This window comes from Eumetopias jubatus, unplaced genomic scaffold, assembly GCF_037043125.1.
Source record: "Eumetopias jubatus isolate StellerSeaLion01/CBP00866 unplaced genomic scaffold, mEumJub1_p1.0 scaffold_1, whole genome shotgun sequence".
NCBI classification, from domain to species: Eukaryota; Metazoa; Chordata; class Mammalia; order Carnivora; family Otariidae; genus Eumetopias; species Eumetopias jubatus.
Genome location: NW_028274807.1, coordinates 102,259,946 through 102,280,530, shown reverse-complemented (window position 1 = coordinate 102,280,530; position 20,585 = coordinate 102,259,946). Strand labels below are relative to the sequence as shown.

Genomic DNA, 20,585 nt, shown 5'->3' with positions numbered 1-20,585 from the left:
ATGTCCTATATGGTACCAGAGAGACCAAGTCCTTTATTTGAACTAAATATTTCCAATTTGGACAAGTTAAAATATAAACTGATAATGTAAATTAGTAGCAGAAACACAACTAGAATCTCCGGTCTCCTTAGATTTCTTTCCCACTAGAAGACTTCTAGGCAACCATGCTTCCAAAAATACCCATATTCCTCTCAAACTCAAATACTGTGTCATGAATTACCCATGCTATCATTCCTGTTCATCTTAATCAAAGTAACATTGAATTTATTGCCCAGAAAGAACATTTCAGGGAAGTTTAGATGTTTATTATGATTTGTTATTAATACTTCTATTTTTTCTTTCTCTTTAGGAACAAACAAAAAATGCCCAGTTCATAATAATTTCACTTCGAAATAATATGTTTGAGATTTCAGACAGACTTATTGGAATATACAAGACATATAATATAACAAAAAGTGTTGCCGTAAACCCAAAACAAATCGCATCTAAAGGACTTTGTTGAATTTGTTTATAACCAGGATTCCTTAAATTGAATCAGCATATTGTATTATGATTTTCTATTTGTAAAGAATTATAAATTATGTAAAATACATATTCCTAAACTGAATCATATAACTAACTGGCTTCTATTTTATGCTATTAGGAGACATGTTATAAAGTCTAATATATTCTAGGGGCACCTGGGTGGCTTAGTTGGTTAAGTATCTGCCTTTGACTCGGGTCATGATCCCAGGGTGCTGGGATCGAGCCCCTTTTCAGGCTCCCTCCCTCTGCCTCTTCCCTTGCTTGTTCGTGTACTCTCTCAAATAAAATCTTTTAAAAAATACTCATACCTGCTTCTAGGAGACTAAGAATCTGACAATTTTGTAAGCAGCAGGCTATGGAGAAAATAAGATACCTGGGAGGGTCAGGTGATTTGCCCTTAGTCCCAAGTTGTTACCAACAAAGTTAAAAATGTGTTAGTTCATGAACCGTAAGTTCTAAATTATATCATGTTAATCAAGATGCAGCATACCATCATGGATCTCTAATCTACAATGGAAAAACCTGCCAACTACTATTGAATTCTTAAGGTATTCTATTTACTATAATTTAATAGTTTAGACAGTCACTATTTATTACCCAAACAATGGGAACACTTTTTTAAACAGTTCTGAATTCTGCAAGATGAAAATTTAAATATTTTATATGCTTTTCTAACTCAGTGTGTTTTAAACTTGCAAGAGGACCAGCAGACAATATCTGAACATATAAGATACTCATCAGTTAATTGCTTCATAAAAAATGAAGTATGTAGGGGTTAACTTCCTTAGTATAAATGGAAATTAAGATGGAGTATTTGCCTATCCATTTGCCAGGACACTCTTTTCTGCACTGCATTAGCTCAGTGTTACCGTGTAACTGAAGTTGGCAACCACACTTGGGTTCAAGAGGAATTTTGGTATTAAATCAAGTTTTTGCCCTAGCTATTTGATTTCTAGATACTGATTCTAAGGAATGAGTTATTAGCTCAATATTCAGCAACCATTGTTTAGGTACTAAAAAGATCCAACAAAGATGGTTTATATCATAACAGTCATTAAATATGTAAATACATTAGCATGGACTTAAAGCAAAATCTGAAACTCAAATATGGTCGTTTTGAATCAAGATATAAGGGAAAAATAAAACTATAATCAAGTGCTTTTTCATTGGTGAAAGCAGTGATTAATGGAACTTAATACTCTCCTGTACTAAAGCTCTATGACATAAGTCTTAAAGATTTAAGGTAGATGATTCCCATAATCCCTATGAAAATTCCCCAAAGCTACCACTCGAGTTTGAGCGCCTTATTAAGCCACTCAATGCAAATAAAATAGCAAAATAAGTTTATTAAAATATATTTTGTTATACATAAAACTTAAAAATATTTCAGGATTATATATCTTAAACTTTACAGTTTCATCCTCCAGGTAAGAATTACAAAACAGAACAGCATGTATTAAGAATTGGTTATTTGTATTCTTGACTATATTCATGCACACTACATAAAATTCAGTTTTGTCTAAGAACTGGCAACTTATAAAATAGTAATGTCAAACCTAGAATGTGTGTATATGTTCCAATTTTTATCTGTAAATGATTCTTAGACATAAATTAGTCCTAATTGAATAAAAATCTTGGCTTAAAGTTTTGGTAGCATGACAGCAGGAACTCTGAAAAGACATTGTCTCCCATATGCTGGCTGTACGGCCTTGGGCAAATCACTTTCCGTTCTGTTTCCTTATCTACAGAAAGAAGTTAATACCTACTTCAGAAATGTGACGTTAAGAGCTTGACACAAATAGCTAACAAATTTCAGTGCTTACTCATATACGTATTCAAAAAGTATGTGGCATTTTTGTATTGTAACTAATAAACTTAAGTCTAAAGTTAATATGTTGTATTTATATTTCAATACCTTAATTATTTAGCTCCCCCCACCACCTCTATTAATACCCTCCAAATGTTCTTTGCCCACACGATTGTTAACTGTGCTAGATATATATTCTGATTCTGGTCATATATTTGACTTGATACAGCCAGCCATCTTTGTGGTAAGATATTCTCAGCAGATAAGCCTTTAGGAGCATTTTAGAACTACAGCCATATTAATTAATTATAATTTATATGTAGTATCGAACCAGGAGCATTCCCTAAAATGACCTGAAAAGTCTCTGAACTAGATAGGGTTCCTAGGGAATGGATCTAAGAGCAACAGCCAATTTGGAATTCTGGAAAACAAATGACCTTTTACTTAGTTTCCATGGACAAAAGGGCCAAAAGTCCTACCACAAGCACCACAATTCCAGTCCCTATTAACAATAAGGAAACTAATCAAAGGGATTTGACTTAAGAGCTACACAGGCTCCCATTTAAGCAAAATTCAATAAAGTTAAATTATTGGTACTTTGATAATAACCTAAGCAAATGGCAGAAAAGCCCATTTTTGAGACAAATAAGAGTTAACATGATGCCACCTAAATCAAATGATGGAATATATCAATATACTATGCTGGTAAAATGTTTTGAATTTTTAATCCAAGACCCGATTTGACTGGCAAAACTAAAAGCACTAACCAAAAAGTCAAACTTACGCAAACCACAGAATAAAATAAGACCATTATTTGAAAAGGTCACTGTTCCCTAACAAAATATTTCCAAAAGCAATAGCTTTGTCAGGAATGAATGTTGATAAACATTTTAGGGCTCTTAAAATGTATAAATGCGTCAGGTATGTTTGATCAAAAATATCCTTAATGTAAGCAATCCCTTATCACTTTTAGACTTTGCTACTTGAATTTAAAACCTCTACTCACCATCCTTATTTGGCCAAAGGCTTTCAAGCCACATCAAAATAAAGGCCTATACACTCAGGATTTTGCCATCTTTTAATCTAAAAACTATACATAAAAAACTGCAACACTAACCACCGCAGTAATAGAATGCTAAAAGACAAAAAAAAAAAAAATGCTAAAAGATAGTATTGGTACAGGAATGTTTCAATGCCACAGCGATAAAGTAAATGGGATAATGTATTAAATCAAGTGAACTAGACACTGGTTTGGACAACTTACGTATCATTTCTAACTGACATACTTCCATCATGTAAGAAGCATGGATGGTTTAACATATTTCTATATATTTGTTGTAACTCTGATAGTTCAGTTGGCTATTTTTATCCATCCTACCCTATTTCTCCCTTTAGCAATGGTTTAGTCTGCTGTACAGAATGCCTATTTAAACAATTCAGATTGGAATTTTCAACGAGAAACTATTTTCCACATGAATTCCTTCAATAAATGTAAAGTGTGACATAGCATAGTCTTTAAATCATGCAGATTGTTAGACAAACTTTGATAAACAGATAGAGAGACTTCAGAAAAACATATTGAAGTGATTTCATTTAAAAAGGTTATTATGTGTTGGTTAAAAAAGAGGATCAACATCAGTATCACTGAAATTAAAGTAACTATAACAATGTTTAAAATCTTAAAAAATTCAACTTCTTTTTCATCTTTATCAGGCCAGGAACATGGCATCCTCTTTGAAGAAATTTTCATTTCAGGAATGAGAAGTTTCTTAATTTGTCCAATTTCTGTTCTGCTCCAATCTTCTTTCAATATTTGGCTTACTCGAGGATAAATTTCAACAGGTTGAACCTCAGGAAGTGGTCTTTGTTTCAAAATCTGCACGTGTTGGCGGATATCATCAACTTTTTCAAGAAATTTAAGTGGAGACTCTTCCTGTAAAGATGATGTCAGTGTCATTAATTCAAATTGCTGCTCTCTTATTTCTTTCATTCTTTCAATTTGTGGAGTATATTCCTGATTAATCAGATTGCTAACATCACAGAGAGCAGCTAGGAAAACTTTTTTTTTCTGTTCTAATGTATCACTAAGCTCCTTAAAATACTGTAGAACAACTTCCTTATCACTTTGGACCATTTTTTCTGAATGAGATTTCTGTTCTTCCAGCTTTTCAATAAGACAAGTAAGATCTGTCCAGTGTGTGTCAGTTAACTGTTCAAGCAGTTTTTGAGGCGTGTCCTTTTCTTTCAGATAAGCACTTTGAAGATCATCTATGGGATGGCCATGATGTTGACCTATGGTAAGGCAATGACCACAAACTAGTTTTTTATCTAGGAGACAGTAAACATTTAATGGTTGTCTGTAATGTTCAGGACAGGTGACAATATCTGGATGGTCTTCTTGCTGGTACTTTTCAATAATAGCCCTTAATGCAAAATTAACAGGTAAAGATTCAATACCAGTTGGAGCAATTTCAATAATACTTCTGCAGTTAGGGCATTTGAGTGGAATTCGTAAAGGTCTCCATATATAAAAGTTCCCAGATGCCTGAAGAACGTTTTCCAAACAATTTCTACAAAATGTATGAGAGCACGGTAGTACACGAGGATCTTCAAAAATACTGTAACAAATGGGACATGTTAACTCGTCCTCAAAATTGTGCATTTCCTGTCAAGAGAAGAAAAGTATTTTAAGCCTCCATGTAACAGAGACACTTGTATGTACCATATAAAGTTTTAGGTGTTAACCTCAAAACTATTAATATACTGTGCTTGTCATTTAAAAGATAATTAAGATGTTTAAGATTTTTAAAAGCAGCTTTCTAAGTAATACAATTCCTAATATATAGACATCATTTTTAAGAGCTTACTTTGGGACAAAAATCATGCTAAACAATTCTAATCTGTAGTAAATACTTCAAATTAAAGTTATTTAAGTTTGCTTCTATGCAAAAGTAAAATTCAGTGTTCTGTTGAAGTCTACTTAATGATAATCTGTGCAATTTTTACATTCTAAGTGCTAAAATCTAAACTGCACACGAACTGGAAGTCCTAGCCATAGCAGACAAAAGAAAAGGCATCTACGTTGGTTAAAAAAAAAAAAGTAAAACTGCCATTATTTGCAAATGACAGGACACTTTATATAGAAAACCCTACAGATCACCAAAAAACTTAGAATAAATGAAGATTCAGTAAAGTTGCAGTATACAAAATTAATCTGTTGCATTTCTATACACTTAACAGTAGCAGGAAGAAATTAACCACATTTACCAGAATAAAATACCTAGGAATAAATCAAGAAGGTGAAAGACATGTACTCTGAAAACTACTCAACACTGATGGAAGAAACTGAAGACAACATAAACAGGTTGAAAAATATGCCATACTCTGGACTGGAAGAACACTGTCAAAATGTCTATACTACCTAAAGCAATCTACAGATTCAGTGTAATCTCTATCAGAATACCAATAGTATTTTTCATAGAACTAGAATAAGCCTAAAATTTGTATGGAACCACAAAAGACCCTGAATAGCCAAAGCAATCTTGTTAAAGAACAACAAAGTGGGAGGTACCACAATCCCATATTTCAAACTATACTACAAAGCTGGAGTAGTCAAAACAGTATGGTACTGGTACAAAAACAGACAAAGATCAATGAACGGGATAACCCAGAAATAAACTCACACTTACATGGGCAATCTCTGACAATGGAAACAAGAATATACAATGAGGAAAAGATAATCACTTTAATGATGCTGGGAAAACTGAACAGCTCTATGCTAAAGACAAACTGGACCACTTTCTTTATACCATATAAAAAAATAAAGTGGATTAAAATACCAAAATATAAAACCTGAAAACTCCATAAGTAAAACATAGAAAATAATCTATGGGGACGCTGGTCTTGGCAAACATTTTTCTAAATATGTCTCCTTAAGCCAGGGAAACAAGCAAAAATAAATTGGAACTACACCAAAATTAAAAGTTTCTGCCCAGCAAATGAAAAGGCAATGGGACGTTATTTGCAAATGATACCTATCTGATAAGGGGTTAATATCCAAAATATATGAGGAACTTGTACAACCCAACACCAAAAACAATCCAATTAAAAAATGGGCAGAGGGCCTGAATAAACAGTTTTCCAAAGACATACAGATGGCCAACACACACACAGATGGCCAACAGACACAACACAATGCTCAACATCACTGATCATCAGGGAAATGCACATCAAAACCACGAGACACCACCTTGGGTTTGTCAGAATGGCTAGTATCAGACAAAAATAAGTGTTGGCAAGGATGTGGAAAAAACGGAATCCTGCACTGTTGGAGTGTAAATTGGTGCAATCACTGGAAAACAGTATGGAGGTTCCTCAAAAAACTAAAAATAGAAATACCATTCAACCCAGTAATTCCACTACTAGATATTTATCCAACGATAATAACACTAAATCCAAAAGATGTATGCACCCCATGTTCACTGCAGCGTTATTTGCAATAGCCAAGATACGGAGGCAGTAAAAGTGTCCATCATAAATGAACAGATGAGATCTGGTGTGTATGTATGCATATATAGGTATGTGTGTGTGTACATATATGTGCATATGTATATATATGTGTGTGTGTGTGTGTATGATATATAGAAACAATGGAATAATAATCAGCCATAGAAAAATGAGATCTTATCATCTGCAATAACATGGATGGACCTGGAGGGTATTATGCTAAGCAAAATAACAGAAAGACTAATACCATGTGATTTCACTTATATGCGGAATCTAAACAAATGAGCAGAGGCACCTGGATGGCTCAGTTGGTGAGTGTCCTGCTCTTGGTTTCAACTCAGGTCATGATCTCAGGGTCATGGGATCAAGTCCCGCATCGGGCTCCTTGCTTAGCACAGAGTCTGCTTAAGATTCTCTCTCTCCCTCTTCCTCTGCCCCTCCCCCCTGCTAGTGCTCCCTCTCATTCTAAAATAAATTAAATCTTTAAAAAAAATAAATGAGCAAACAAAAACACCAAAACAGATCCATAAAATACAGGAACAAAAGTGGTTGTGGGGTGGGGGGTGAGTGGGGATGCTGAAATGGGTGAAGGGGATAGGAAGGTTCGGGCTTCCAGTTATGGGATAAGTCATGAAGATGAAAGGTACAACACTTAGAATACAGTATTTTAATAGCTCTGTATAGTGACACAGTAGCTATGATTGTGTGAGCATACCATAATGAATATAGAGTTACTGAAACTGTTGTACACATGAAACTAATGTAATGTGCATCATTTATACTCAAAAATAACTTGGGATTTTTTTTTTAAGATTTTATTTATTTGCCAGAGAGAGAGAGCATGAGCAAGCACAAGCAGGGGGAGTGGCAGGCAGTGGGAGAAGCAGGCTCCCCGCTGAGCAAGGAGCCCAATACGGGACTCGATCCCAGGACCCCGGGATCATGACCTGACCCGAAGGCAAACACTTAACCGACTGAGCTACCCAGGTGTCCCGTGGATTTTTTTAATTATGCAAAAATAGGCAAGATTAAACATTCCTACTAAATAACAAATTGGGATTAGCAAAACTATATTCTTTAATTCAAAAGAATTCATGTTCCCAGTTGGCTCAACCACAGTTCCTAAGGCAAGGTATTAAATTTCTCTAGTAACAGTTACTATAAATTTCTTAGCTTCTTCAGTTGAAATACTAGTATGCTTAAAGTCCAGGATCAGCGTAATTTAATATTCCAAAATAATAATCCTAATTTGCAGATTTGGAAGGGAAAAACATTTTTTAATTAGTCCTTCCAATAAAAATCAGTTTTAAAGATGAAATGTTGATTGGGGTTAACTATGAATTACTGACCAGTAGAGCGTTAGTGGTGAAGAACATCATTAGCCCTCTTTCCTTAATGAAAGAAACCGAGCAATAGTAACTTGACCTCTTGGCAAGGTAGTTTTGACATTTCCAACAACAAAAGCCTGAGAGTTTTGTACCCTGCCTCGTCTTACAGTCTTAGTTTGTACCTATCCTCAAATTCAAGCCACAATCTCCAGGAATTACTTAGCTCTCTGATAGAGAAAAAGCAAGTTACACCACCATTTAGGGAACCTTAAAGAACAAAACAAAAAACCCAAGTCCCATTCATGTAAAATATAAAGGTTACCAAATCATCCTCTATAAAACTAACTTTTAAGATGAGAAATTTGAGAAGACATCTACAAATAACTGTGTACTTTTATTAACTGTTAAAAACCTCTCTAGACTTTTTGGCTCTATGCTCCTTCACATTTTTAAAATCAAACTCTTAATCAAGTCTCAAATTGGGCCCTGCCTCCTCCCCAAATTAGGTCTCTTATTAATCTCACTGAATGCTGTACTGCCAATTTATGGTATTTAATTGGAGTTATTAAGAGAATTTTGTAACATTTTCCTATATATTAGGATGTAAGGCTGCAATAAGGGCAGGAATTGTGTCTAAACACAGAACTTATAGGTATTCACTACATGTATTCACTAAACACATAGTAGGGATTCACTCAACATTGGCTGAATAAACACTCCTTCAGAAACCAATGTTAATGTCACATCTTACTTTCTTGTTTTTTAAAAAACAGCAAAATCTCTTTGTTTAGGAAAAGCTGTAACAGGAGAGTCTATCAAAAAAATATTCCATTCAGATTGACAATATACAGAACCCTTTTGAGTCAAGATGTGTCACACAGATCCTAAGCTTCAACTGTGAAACATTCCGGGAAATTAAGCAATTGGGCAACGGTACAGAAGATGACATTCATTGCAGATAAGTCCAAGAGAATGCATGCTGGGAAGATTTCATGACATTAGACTATACCTACAGAGAGCTCTATAATCACACAAAACCACCCATGAAAAACAAACATGTTTCTCAGAGGATTTTAGTGATGTCAGAATGCATAATGAAGGAATAAACAAAACAGCACTTTGCAGGGGAAAAATAACATTTGAGCAGTGGACATATATTCAATTTAGATTTAATATTAGAGCTATTTAATGTTTAAATGCCAAAATTGGCCTGAAACAGAATCAAACCTTTCCCTCTAAAGTCTTATTTGACAAAAGGCTAGAAAACATTTTTCCCTGAGACCCATTTAGGGACCCCACAAAGCTCAACTTTGTTTACAATGAAGATATTCATAACAATACTGAAAGAAAATGTCATCTCCTGAGCTCATATAAAATAGAAAGCAAATATGGTCTCAAAAGTTAACTTTCACAGTACGTAAACATTTTTAATAAAATTTAATTAGAAGTTTGTAGTTAACTTGAAGACACAGAAATAAAATCCTACTCTCGGATGACCCTCTTCTTGCTATTAAAAACTGATTTTAGGGCACCTGGGTGGCTCAGTTGATTGAGCGACTGCCTTCGGCTCAGGTCATGATCCTGGAGTCCCGGGATGGAGTCCCACATCGGGCTCCCTGCTCAGCGGGGCGTCTGCTTCTCCTTCTGACCCTCTTCCCTCTCGTGCTATCTCTCATTCTCTCTCGAATAAATAAAATCTTAAAAAAAAGGGGGGGGGGACACCTGGGTGGCTCAGTTGGTTAAGCAACTGCCTTCAGCTCAGGTCATGATCCTGGAGTCCCAGGATCGAGTCCCGCATCGGGCTCCCTGCTCAGCAGGGAGTCTGCTTCTCCCTCTGACCCTCCCCTGTCTCATGCTATCTCATTCTCTCTCTCAAATAAATAAATCTTTAAAAAAAAAAAAAAGAAAAGAAAACACTGCACCCTGGTTGCTTGAGGGAGCAGTGTGAGCCTCTAATTCTTTAAAAAATAAATAATAAATAATTAAAATTAAAATTAAAAAAAGATTTTAGGCAATAAATTTATGACAAGTCAAAACTGGTTAACAGAAGCAAGCCTGGATGAAAACAACTCTGTGAGGCCAGCAACTTTCTGATTCTGGTTATTGCCTGAGAAACAGAAGATAAAGGTAGTTTTCATGCTTAGAAGCCAGTCCTTCCAGAAACTAGTATGAAATTTTATGCACCAGCAGTTTTCTACATCCAGCTCAGACTTTTGAGAAGGAAAAAAGGAGCAAAAACTTTACCTATGTATATTTTCTAGGATGAATGTCTTGGATTTAGCTACATTGTATGTATGTAACAACACTGGAAACTAGAAGGCAGTGAAGCAATGCCCTCAATGTGCTCAGGAAAAAATGGCTTCCAACCTAAAATTCTATACCCAGGAAAATAACTTTTGGAAAAGAAAAGCAAGAATTCTCACCAGGTTAATGGTGAAATTAAATCCAGGACAACTGTGCAGCAAGCCTAGAGAACAAGTAGTCTGGGAAAAGAAAACAGATCCAAAAGGAATCCAAAAGGTCTTTAAGAAATGGAACTGACAATATTTCAAGTGTCTGAACGTAATGAGAGGTGATGACAAAACTAAAGTTTGGGAAAAGTGACAGAATCATGAAATGGGAGGAAATATATGGCTCATTTATCATATTAGTCATAATATTAAATATTGATTTTACCAAAAAATATGACTTATGGACTGAATGCCTGTGTCCCCCCAAAATTCATGTTGAAATCCTAGCCATTAATGTGATGGTATTAGGAAGAAGAGCCTTTGGGAGGTGATTAGGCACCCCAGGAAGGGAGTGTTCTTACCAGAACCCAACTATGCTGGCATCCTCATCTTGGACTTCCCAGCCTCCAGAACTGTGAAAAATCTGTTGTTTAGGCCACTTAGTCCATGGTATTTTTGTTATAACAGCCCAAACTAAGAAAACGACAATTATATTGGCTGGAGGGAATGTGCTTAAGAACTAAATCTTAGGGGCGCCTGGGTGGCTGTCGTTAAGCGTCTGCCTTCGGCTCAGGTCATGGTCCCAGGGTCCTGGGATCCTGCCCCGCATCAGGCTCCCTGCTCAGCGGGAAGCCGGCTTCTCCCTCCCCCACTCCCCCTGCTTGTGTTCCTTCTCTCACTGTCTCTCTCTCTAATAAATAAAATATTTTTTAAAAAAATCTAGAAACAGATCATTAAATGAAAGTGGTTGCTTCTGGAGAGCAGGAATCAGGAGTGGGGAGTGAGGGCAGGGGACTACTATTTTTCATTATTAACCTAAATACTATTTTATTTTCAACTATTAACATCTAATTAAAAACAAAATTTTAGACAGACAATACTACAAGCATCTAGGCAAAAAAGTAAGATATCTAAAAAAGGAAAGAACAATGGTCTCAGAATTCTCTTCTGGGAAATTATAATTTCCAAAAATGGCCACAACAATTATCTCCCACATATGCTCCTCCACAGTGTGGCTTCAGAGGTACTCCCCCATCAAAAGATGAAATCTCTTCCCCACAAAAAACCCGGGCAGGCTATGTGACTGCTCTGATCAACAGGATATAAAGTACAAGGGATGCTATGACCGTTCTGGTATAGCCCTTAATTAGCCTGGCAGGTTATTGCCCCAGAGCCATGAATCACTATGTAAAACAAAGTCCAGACTACTCTGCTGGCAAGAGAGGAAAAGTAGGGAAGCAATGAAGTACCAGACATGTGAGCGAAAAAGTCATCATGAACATGCAGCCAGCCAAGCCTTCAGATATTTGTTACATGGTGGTACATAATCAGAACATCTCCAAAGCAACAAAGAATGCTGAAAGATCATATAGCAATGTCCACAGGGTCTAGACAGAAAAGGATATGACCTAAGAATTCTCTACCCAGCCAAGATGTACTTTATTCATGTGAAACAAAAATACTCTTAGGAAAATCTATAGGGTTTAAAAAAAAATTATATAGGGCAGAGCTGAAGCTATATACTTCCATTACCAAACAAAAGGAATATAAAAAGGATTCATCTAAAGAAAAAGAGTTAGGGGCACCTGGGTGGCTCAGCTGGTTAAGTGTCTGCCTTCGGCTCAGGTCATGATCCCGGGGTCCTGGGTTCGAGCCCCACATCGGGCTCCCTGCTCAGCGGGAAGCCTGCTTCTCCCTCTCCCACTCCCCCTGCTTGTGTTCCCTCTCTCGCTGTGTCTCTGTCAAATAAATAAATAAAATCTTTAAAACGAGAAAAAAAAGAAAACCAACCTAGGAAAGGCAGAAGAAAAATAATAAAAATAAATGAAGAAAACAATGAATTAACAAAATTCCTAGTATTGATAGACCCAAGAGCTGTCAGCTCTTTAAATAAATAAGCCATTAGCTATCTGGGATAGGCAGCCTCCAAGATGGCCCCCAATGACCTCCACTTCTAGTACTCATGTCCTTTTGTAATCCTGTTCCCTTGAGTGTAGACTGGACCTAGTGACTCCCTTCTTTTTAAGATTTTATTTATTTATTTGAGAGAGAGAGCACAGAGCCTCCATATGTCTAACTAGCATATTATAGGTGGTCAGCACTGAGAATAGATTATGGAGAACTAAACAGTACCAAAAAAATATCATTATCCATTCTATTACACAGTAGTGTGTAAATGATTTTAATTTTAATTCACTAATAATGCCTTTCATCTCTAAACATGAATAGTAACAAAACATCCATTACATTTTACAACCTCTGAAGAAAATTATGTTTACCACATTATAGAGTTAAGTGAGTTGCTCTAGAACTTATAGTGTGAGTCAGCTATAAGGCTGGGAAAATTCTGATTGGGTCTCATATCTTTGTCGCCCTAACTGATACAAAGCACATTTTATGCAATTCAAGATTACTTTAGAAATACTACAATTGTGCCATCTATATACATAGGCCAAGATTTTTTTTTTAATTTTTTTTAAAGATTTTATTTATTTGAGAGAGAGAATGAGAGAGAGAGAGAGAGAGAGAGAGCGAGCGAGCATGAGAGGGGGGAGGGTCAGAGGGAGAAGCAGACTCCCTGCCAAGCAGGGAGTCCGATGCGGGACTCAATCCCGGTACTCCAGGATCATGACCTGAGCCGAAGGCAGTCGCTCAACCAACTGAGCCACCCAGGCCCCATAGGCCAAGATTTTAAAGATACTTTTGCACATATAAATATGCGAAAATACTGAAGGGTCACCATAACTCTTTCAAATTAAAAAAAAAAATCCTATGGTCAGATATGACTTTAACTCTGCCCATTTGCACTGTTCTTGCATTTTGACATCAACCTATTTCCCCAAACTAAAAAAGAAACTACTTATGTGATTTAACCAAGAACTGAAATGAGAAATTCAAGTTTTCATTGCCTTTTCCTCAGTACTTTTCAGTGAAAATATATCCGGCAATATGTTTGCTGAAAGGCAATGTTAAAACTAACATTACCTAAAATCAAAATTTCACCTTGCCAGACTAAATTATGGTACCTTACTTCAAAGGATAGCTACATAGTCATCAAAAAAATGCAAATCAGTATGTAAATGCATAGTAAAAAGGTATCCAGATAACTTAAGTAATAAATGCAACTTGCAGGTCTGTATGTATAAAACGATACCATTTGTGTGTTTAGATGTACACAAATCCTCGTAAAATTTCCGAAAGGGTATACAAAAGTGACTAAGGTATAGGTCAGATGAGGGAGCTGTTTTCACTTTATGCTCCTCCTAGCTGGCTTGAATTTTATACACCAACATGTCTTTTCTCACAAGATTTAAAAATCTCAACTTACACTTTAAATCACATACTCAAAAAAATTTACCGAGGATTTCTTTTGTATTCACTTAATCTTTCAGGGCTTACCTACTTTGCTGATCTTCTGGCTTAGTGACTGAATATACTTGATCTTCTCCAACTTTTTCAGTTTCTTTTATTCGTATTCTAAAATTAAAATAATTTTATCTTAATATTTTAGATTTAAATTCTCAAGGAATGTATTAAATATGACATCACAGGAATGGTTATTTCACTCTTTGACGTTTACTCCCCTATGCCTCATTGTGTTTTATAAAAATAGTGACAAATATCAACAGTTGTTGGTGCAGGAGAGCTATCACTTGTACACTGAAAATCCCAACAATCCCATGACCAAATATTGTCACAAAGGACCTTTTGTATTGTCAAGTATCTTACGAGTACTTGAAAATGTTAGCCAACAATGGTGATGACGGAGCAAACATTCATGCGCCTTTTAGACTTCTTAAAGGTAACCTGAAGACAAGAAACATCCATGGGAGGGAAAGATTTTGTCTGCCTACAATTATAAATACTGATTTAGATTATTCCCATCAATACGTCTGAACATCTCTCAGCTCTGCCATTTAAATGTCGGGGCGTCCCGAGTCAGTTTTTCCTAATGCTCCTCAGAACTGAGGTTTCACACCTGTAAAATGGGCATAATTACACCCAGTGTTAAGTCTCATGAGAACCTCTCACAAAGAAGGGCCTCAACATAACCGTACCCTTCCCTTTCTCCAAGGTTTAGGACAAATCTTCCCGAGCCTCCCTCCTAATGCACTTCCACCGCCCCGGCGCCCCCCGCCCGAAACCACGCGAGGCTGACCAGGTCTGTGGAGCCCCGCTCTTCTCATTCACCCTCCCCACCACACACGGCCTGCTCCCTCACAGAAATTTAGCTCCGTACATACCCGACGGAGGAAAACGAGGTTCCGCAACCTCCTCCTCTGGGACGAGAGAGAATAAATGCAAGACCCATGCCCACCCTCTCCATCATCAAGCCCCTGGAACTCTCCGCCAAACATACCCAGTACAGCAGCCTGTGCTTACAGGCAAAGAGAGACCCAGAGACGCCTTCTCGAACCCGAAGAGACGCTCCTTAGACTCACCGCGGGAAGTTGGAGACCAACCTACTCCAACAGGCCAGAACAGCTCTACGGCCTCCAGACTCCGCGTCCCCGAGATGCTTGGCGTCCCCGCCCTCCTCCGCCCTGAGGGATTTCAGGTGCCCAGATGGGGCGGGGCCTCGCGAGGCCTCACGACGCAGGCGCAGCAACATTCAACTGCGTAGCGTCCGCCAATGGGAAAGAGCGCGCGACCGCTGTTCAAAAGTAAACGGCCGGGAGCCCCTGCGGAGGCGGGGGCGTAATTGCGAAGGTTTGGCTCGAAGCCCTGGGCCAGCTTCCCGCACCTGCGCACTAGGCGCCCGCCCGCCTCTCGGAAGCTGCGGAGCACGCGGCAGGAGGCGCTTCAGTGCGTCCTGGTGCCTCTGGAAGCCGCAGGCTTAGGCTGGGCCGCCTCCTGGGAAGGTGGGACGTCGTCCACGGCCCCGGGAGAGGTGGAGCCTGGCGGCGGCTGACTACCCCCACAAGAAAGATTCATAGGACTGTTTTTTACTCGGAGCCAATCTGGCACGTCCTCATTCTGGGCTTTAAAGTGCAGCGTCTCCCATTGTTACCTCACAGGTTCCCTGCAGCGGGAAACCTCCACCGGCACACGCCACCCAGCCTGCAAGCTCCGTCCTCCCCTGACTCCCGAGTTTCCCTACCTGGACCTACCAGAGTACTTGGCTGAGTGTAGAGGAGGGGGCTTCTGATTAGTTACAGTTCTCTTAAAGAGAACTTAACTCTGTGACAGCTAGTGGGACCTTAGGACTTCTTAGGACCATCTCCTTCCCTCCTTTTCCCAACCTCATGAAATTACCGCCTAGAGATGACCACTGTTGCTCAGTATTCCTGATTTCTGATTCAGTCTCTTCGCCGTTTCACTTTAAGCCCCTAGAATCAGAAAACATGCAGTTCACTAGTCCTTTAACCTTTTTTTCTTGAGAAACTTTATCCAGCTCTATCTCAAGACTCTTACCACACCTTCCATCTCTTAACTATAGTGAAAAGTCATTTAACACTGTGCTAGATAAAACTGAGCCTTGGGGGCGCCTGGGTGGCTCAGTCGTTAAGCGTCTGTCTTCGGCTCAGGTCATCATCCCAGGGCCCTGGGATCGAGCCCCGCATCGAGCCCCGCATCGGGCTCCCTGCTCCGCGGGAAGCCTGCTTCTCCCCCCTACTTGTGTTCCCTCTCTCGCTGTCTCTCTCTGTCAAATAAATAAGGAAAATCTTAAAAAAAAAAAAAAAAATAAGCCTTGGTATACTGTGTATTGCCAGTACCTTCAGGTAGTAGGCTCTTATGCAGTAAATTATAGTAAAATATTAAACATAATTAAAAAAACAAGGTAGTATCAGTGAGTCCTTAGTCAGTTTCAGATATCTTCGCCAATTCAGTTACTGAAAAGTTTGCTTATGATGTATGGATTCTGGCAATATCCCAAGATTCCTACTGTTACATGATGGTATAGATCCATTTCAGCTTTACTATGCATATATATTTCCTATTTAAATATTGGATTCATCCTGATAGATTTTTAATTTCCTGTCAAAATAATATAGATCTCTTTCCATAGCAATAAATGCATCATATCTATATAAAAATTATTCTCTTTTAAAAAAAAAGTGAACCAGTGATGTTAACTATGGATTTTGGGTGATTATGATGTGTCAGTGTAGATTTATCACTTGTAACAAATGTACTGTTGCAGGATCAGGGAATGCAAAGGCCAAGATAGCATTTTTGAGACATTGTATGGTACAACTTAGTAAGTTTATGTAGCGCAAGGACAGGACCTTGTATGAAGCTTGTTATATGCTTAGTGCTCAAGGGGGAGGGGATGTGCGGGAAGTATTAGATCATGAATGTTTTCTTCGAAATTCTACTCCTTAAACTAGTCTCCCAAGATTTTCTGGTGCTTATCATTCAGCCCGATATATTAACTATTGGTGAGATGTACAGGCAGTCATGAGACCCTTTCAGAATGTAGCAACCAGCACATGTTTGATCCTTATCAAGACTGTGAAGGCTATAGATCAGCCTACTGGGCTAAAGGTGAACATTTTTCTCCTTCTATCCCTCATCATTTCCCCCCTTGACCAATTTTTGGTCCTTAAATCTCTAAAATTGTTGAAGGGTGAAGGGCTCATCTTCTGTAACTCTCCAAGCTGACAGGGGTCATAGAGATGTCCCTATCTATGGACTGAAATTGGTCACTATCTGTCCCTATAAATAACTATTACAGAAGCCATTGCTACAGAGTCCAGAGTGAACGTCGGGATAAATTTCTTTCTAGTAGTAAGACTCATCTGTCGGCTGGGCAAGGGAGTCAGGAACTACTTGCATGTATCTGGACAATAGGAAAGAAGAAAGTGAAAGACAATATATTAGTATTAATGTTTTAAAGAAAATAAGAGCAATGAGAAGATCCTTTAGCGTGGACCATGGTCCACTTCCTGACTAGGAATGTAACCAGTCATTAAGTGGCAATGTGGGGGCCTTTAAGAGCACCAATTTAATTATTCATATCAGTAAGCCTCTTATATTTTTCTTATAATCTGGAATATAGACAACATTCCACTGTAATAATGGCACATGTTCCTCCTTGTGCCTCTGCTAAGACATCTAATGCCATTCTATTTTATAACATTTGAGTTACCTTGGTGCTTAATAATGTAATGCTGTCTTGAGAGGCATTTAAGGCCTTAATTGTGTATTTATCAAGGGCCTCCGTGTGTCTTGTGACATCTTCTAAATCTACTGATGGAAGAAAAATAGACGTCAGATGCTCATACCAATGGAACATGGCTGTTGTCCCTCATTGTTTTAGATATGGAAGATTAGCTGGACTGGGGGTAGTCCTAGTGCTATGGCCGCGCATCCAGGCACAACTTATGGTGCATCTTCCAGTCCAGCCTGGTGGAAGCCATGGCCACAAATTTGGCCCACCTAACCGTTGTGTTCTGGTCAGTGCCAGCCATCTGATGCCTGGTCACATAGTCCAGTGGGGCAAACCAATCCTTTGCCTGTGAAATAACAGGATGGCCACAGGGTGCTTGGGAGGAGCCACTCCATTTGGCGAGTACTACTGGGCTATGAATCAAGAGTATGGTTTTTTGGGGCACCTGGATAGCTCAGTTGGTGAAGCATCTGCCTTTGGCTCAGGTCATGATCCCAGGGTCTTGGGATGGAGCCCCACATCGGGCTCCCTGCTCTGCAGGAAGCCTGCTTCTCCCTCTGCCCCTCCCCCTGCTCCTGCTTTCTCTCTCTCTCTCAAATAAATAAATAAAATCTTTTTTTTTTTAAGATTTTATTTATTTGACAGAGAGAGACACAGCGAGAGAGGGAACACAAGCAGGGGGAGTGGGAGAGGGAGAAGCAGGCTTCCCGCTGAGCAGGGAGCCTGATGCGGGACTTGATCCCAGGACCCTGGGATCATGACCTGAGCCGAAGGCAGACGCTTAACAACCGAGCCACCCAGGTGCCCCAATAAATAAAATCTTAAAAAAAAAAAAAAAAGAGTATGGTTTTTCTGTTCCCAGCATACAAGGGCCTTTTGCCTTAGTTGCCCTATTGTATGAGTAAACCACGTATATCCATCGCATATTTGTGTAATCCTTCCTGGGTGTATCAGTTGGAAGGACTTGGTAGTGGGGAAATTTGTTGTCATGAGCCTATCTTTGAGTCTGTATATTTGTTAAAATGTTGATAGTTTGAGGATAAGAGAGAGGTACCTATAGACTAGAGAGTCCCATGTAACATTTATCGTAGGCCAACAAGAAACATTCTTTTTAGTAATAGAAATATCCCTATATGTGTTGGTATGGGTATAAGTTCGTGTTGGGTGTGGTTAAAGGCAGCCACTGATGTTTTGCCAAAGGCTCTACTTATAATTTTACATTAACAGAGGTGGCTCCCCAGACAAATATGGCTAAGGGATAAAACCATTAAGAAGAATTCTTTGCCTGACATCCAGCCTAACGATATCCTAATTAGGAGGAATTGTTGGCAAGTGGGAGATGACTTGCCCCAAGAGGTAAGGGCATCCCCAAGTACATTCTCCAATCCAATTATAAGGACGGTGGGGGCCATCCATTATCTCCACAAGTTCATAGTTAACCCCATGGAGAGGGGTATGCTCTGACTTTTAAGGAACAATTTTGTTATCCCAGCCACATAGAATTGATCAAGGTGACAGCTGAGTTACATAATTGTTGGGGAGTCCATCCCAGTGTCCAACTGTTTAAATAATCATATGCCCATGGGGTCCTTTTTATTATCCCCATACAGTAATAAGCAGAAAGATTGTCTATATATGAGCTATTATGGCAATCTGTCTGAAGTTTACCTCAAGTTGTCTAGCTTAGGCAAACAACAAACATTTAAAGACAATTAAAACTAGAATCTATGGCGCCTGGGTGGCTCAGTTGGTTAAGCGACTGCCTTCGGCTCAGGTCATGATCCCAGACTCCTGGGATCAAGTCCCGCATCGGGCTCCCTGCTCAGCAGGGAGTCTGCTTCTCCCTCTGACCTTCTTCCCTCTCGTGCTCTCTCTGTCTCATTCTCTCTCTCAAATAAATAAATAAAAATCTTTAAAAAAAAACTAGAATTTAACAGCCATAAGGATGCATTATTGAAGCATAATTTTTCTCTCTAAATTCACCCTTATTTCCAGAAACAGCCAAATCAAGACTAATTCATTTATAAAACAAGTCCAGTTTTAACAAACTTGGCCTAATTATTTATGTAAGCTCAGCAAAAATAGTGATTGATCATATACATCCTTTAAAATCAGTTTTGCTAGGACTTTTTATAAGGAATGTTTAGATTGACCCCTTAGTAGCCTCTTAAGGCCAGAGCAAAGCCAAATATTTGCCTGCAATACCTATAGGTTTGGGGGTATTCCTCTTCTTGAGGTCCCCAAAATATCCTGAGGGTTCTTACACCTGCCAGGAAGTAATATTCTTTACTCACCTGCCAGGAAGTAACATTCTTTACTCACCTGGTAAGGCTGCTGGGAACTCTGTAAGCAATGTATCAGGCTAACATTCTCAAGGGGTTTTAATGGCTCCATAAAGTCAATCTTAATTCCTTAGAGCTGTCTGTCGTATCTCAGTCTATGTATGTCTCTCTCAAATATGACATTCCAGTCAAAGCTTTGGTATTATAACCAATGTTTCCAATAGTGTCCTATTACAAGAACAGATGCTCATTGAACTTATGCAAATAATTATAATTGCCATGGAAGAAAGAATACTCATTGAGAGTTTCTGACTTCTAAAAAGTTCAGGTAGGAAGAAAAGTTAAATGCTTCAATTTGTTCACAACGGAATATGTTATCATCTTCCTCAATTCATTCAGTCCTGTTTTACTAGTTTTTGTTCAGTTTGAATGCAGCTTTTCCATTAGTTCTGGAAATTCTTACCCAGCTCACTTTTATGATTTTAAAGATGTCAAAAACCTGTATTTGTCAAAAGTCCTTTTTATGAGTCTCCTTGAAGATGAAACACATTGTGCAAGAGCATCAGAACAATA

At 38.5% G+C, this 20,585-nt stretch overlaps 2 protein-coding genes across 3 annotated transcripts in view; one reads left to right on the top strand and one right to left on the bottom strand.

The window, feature by feature from the left end:
* SMC4 (structural maintenance of chromosomes 4) overlaps positions 1 to 2,416 on the top strand; it is a 40,202-nt gene extending 37,786 nt beyond the window's left edge. Inside the window, exon 24 of the mRNA XM_028103113.2 lies at positions 350 to 2,416. Within this exon, the coding sequence (XP_027958914.2) occupies positions 350 to 502 (153 nt within the window). The 3' untranslated portion in view covers positions 503 to 2,416. The remainder of the gene's footprint in view (positions 1 to 349) is intronic.
* Positions 1,894 to 15,175, bottom strand: TRIM59 (tripartite motif containing 59). 2 transcript variants are annotated; one of them, XM_028103110.2, is made up of 3 exons: positions 15,059 to 15,175; positions 14,016 to 14,093; positions 1,894 to 4,997 (listed from the first exon to the last, which is right to left on the bottom strand). In XM_028103110.2, the coding sequence occupies exon 3, from the start codon at positions 4,992 to 4,994 to the stop codon at positions 3,783 to 3,785; it is 1,212 nt and encodes a 403-aa protein (XP_027958911.1). In that variant the 5' UTR covers positions 4,995 to 4,997; positions 14,016 to 14,093; positions 15,059 to 15,175; the 3' UTR covers positions 1,894 to 3,782. The 2 variants fall into 2 exon arrangements, with proteins under 2 accessions (XP_027958911.1, XP_027958913.1); XM_028103112.2 differs by having other exon boundaries at positions 14,020 to 14,093.
* Between the last annotated feature and the right edge of the window lie 5,410 nt (positions 15,176 to 20,585).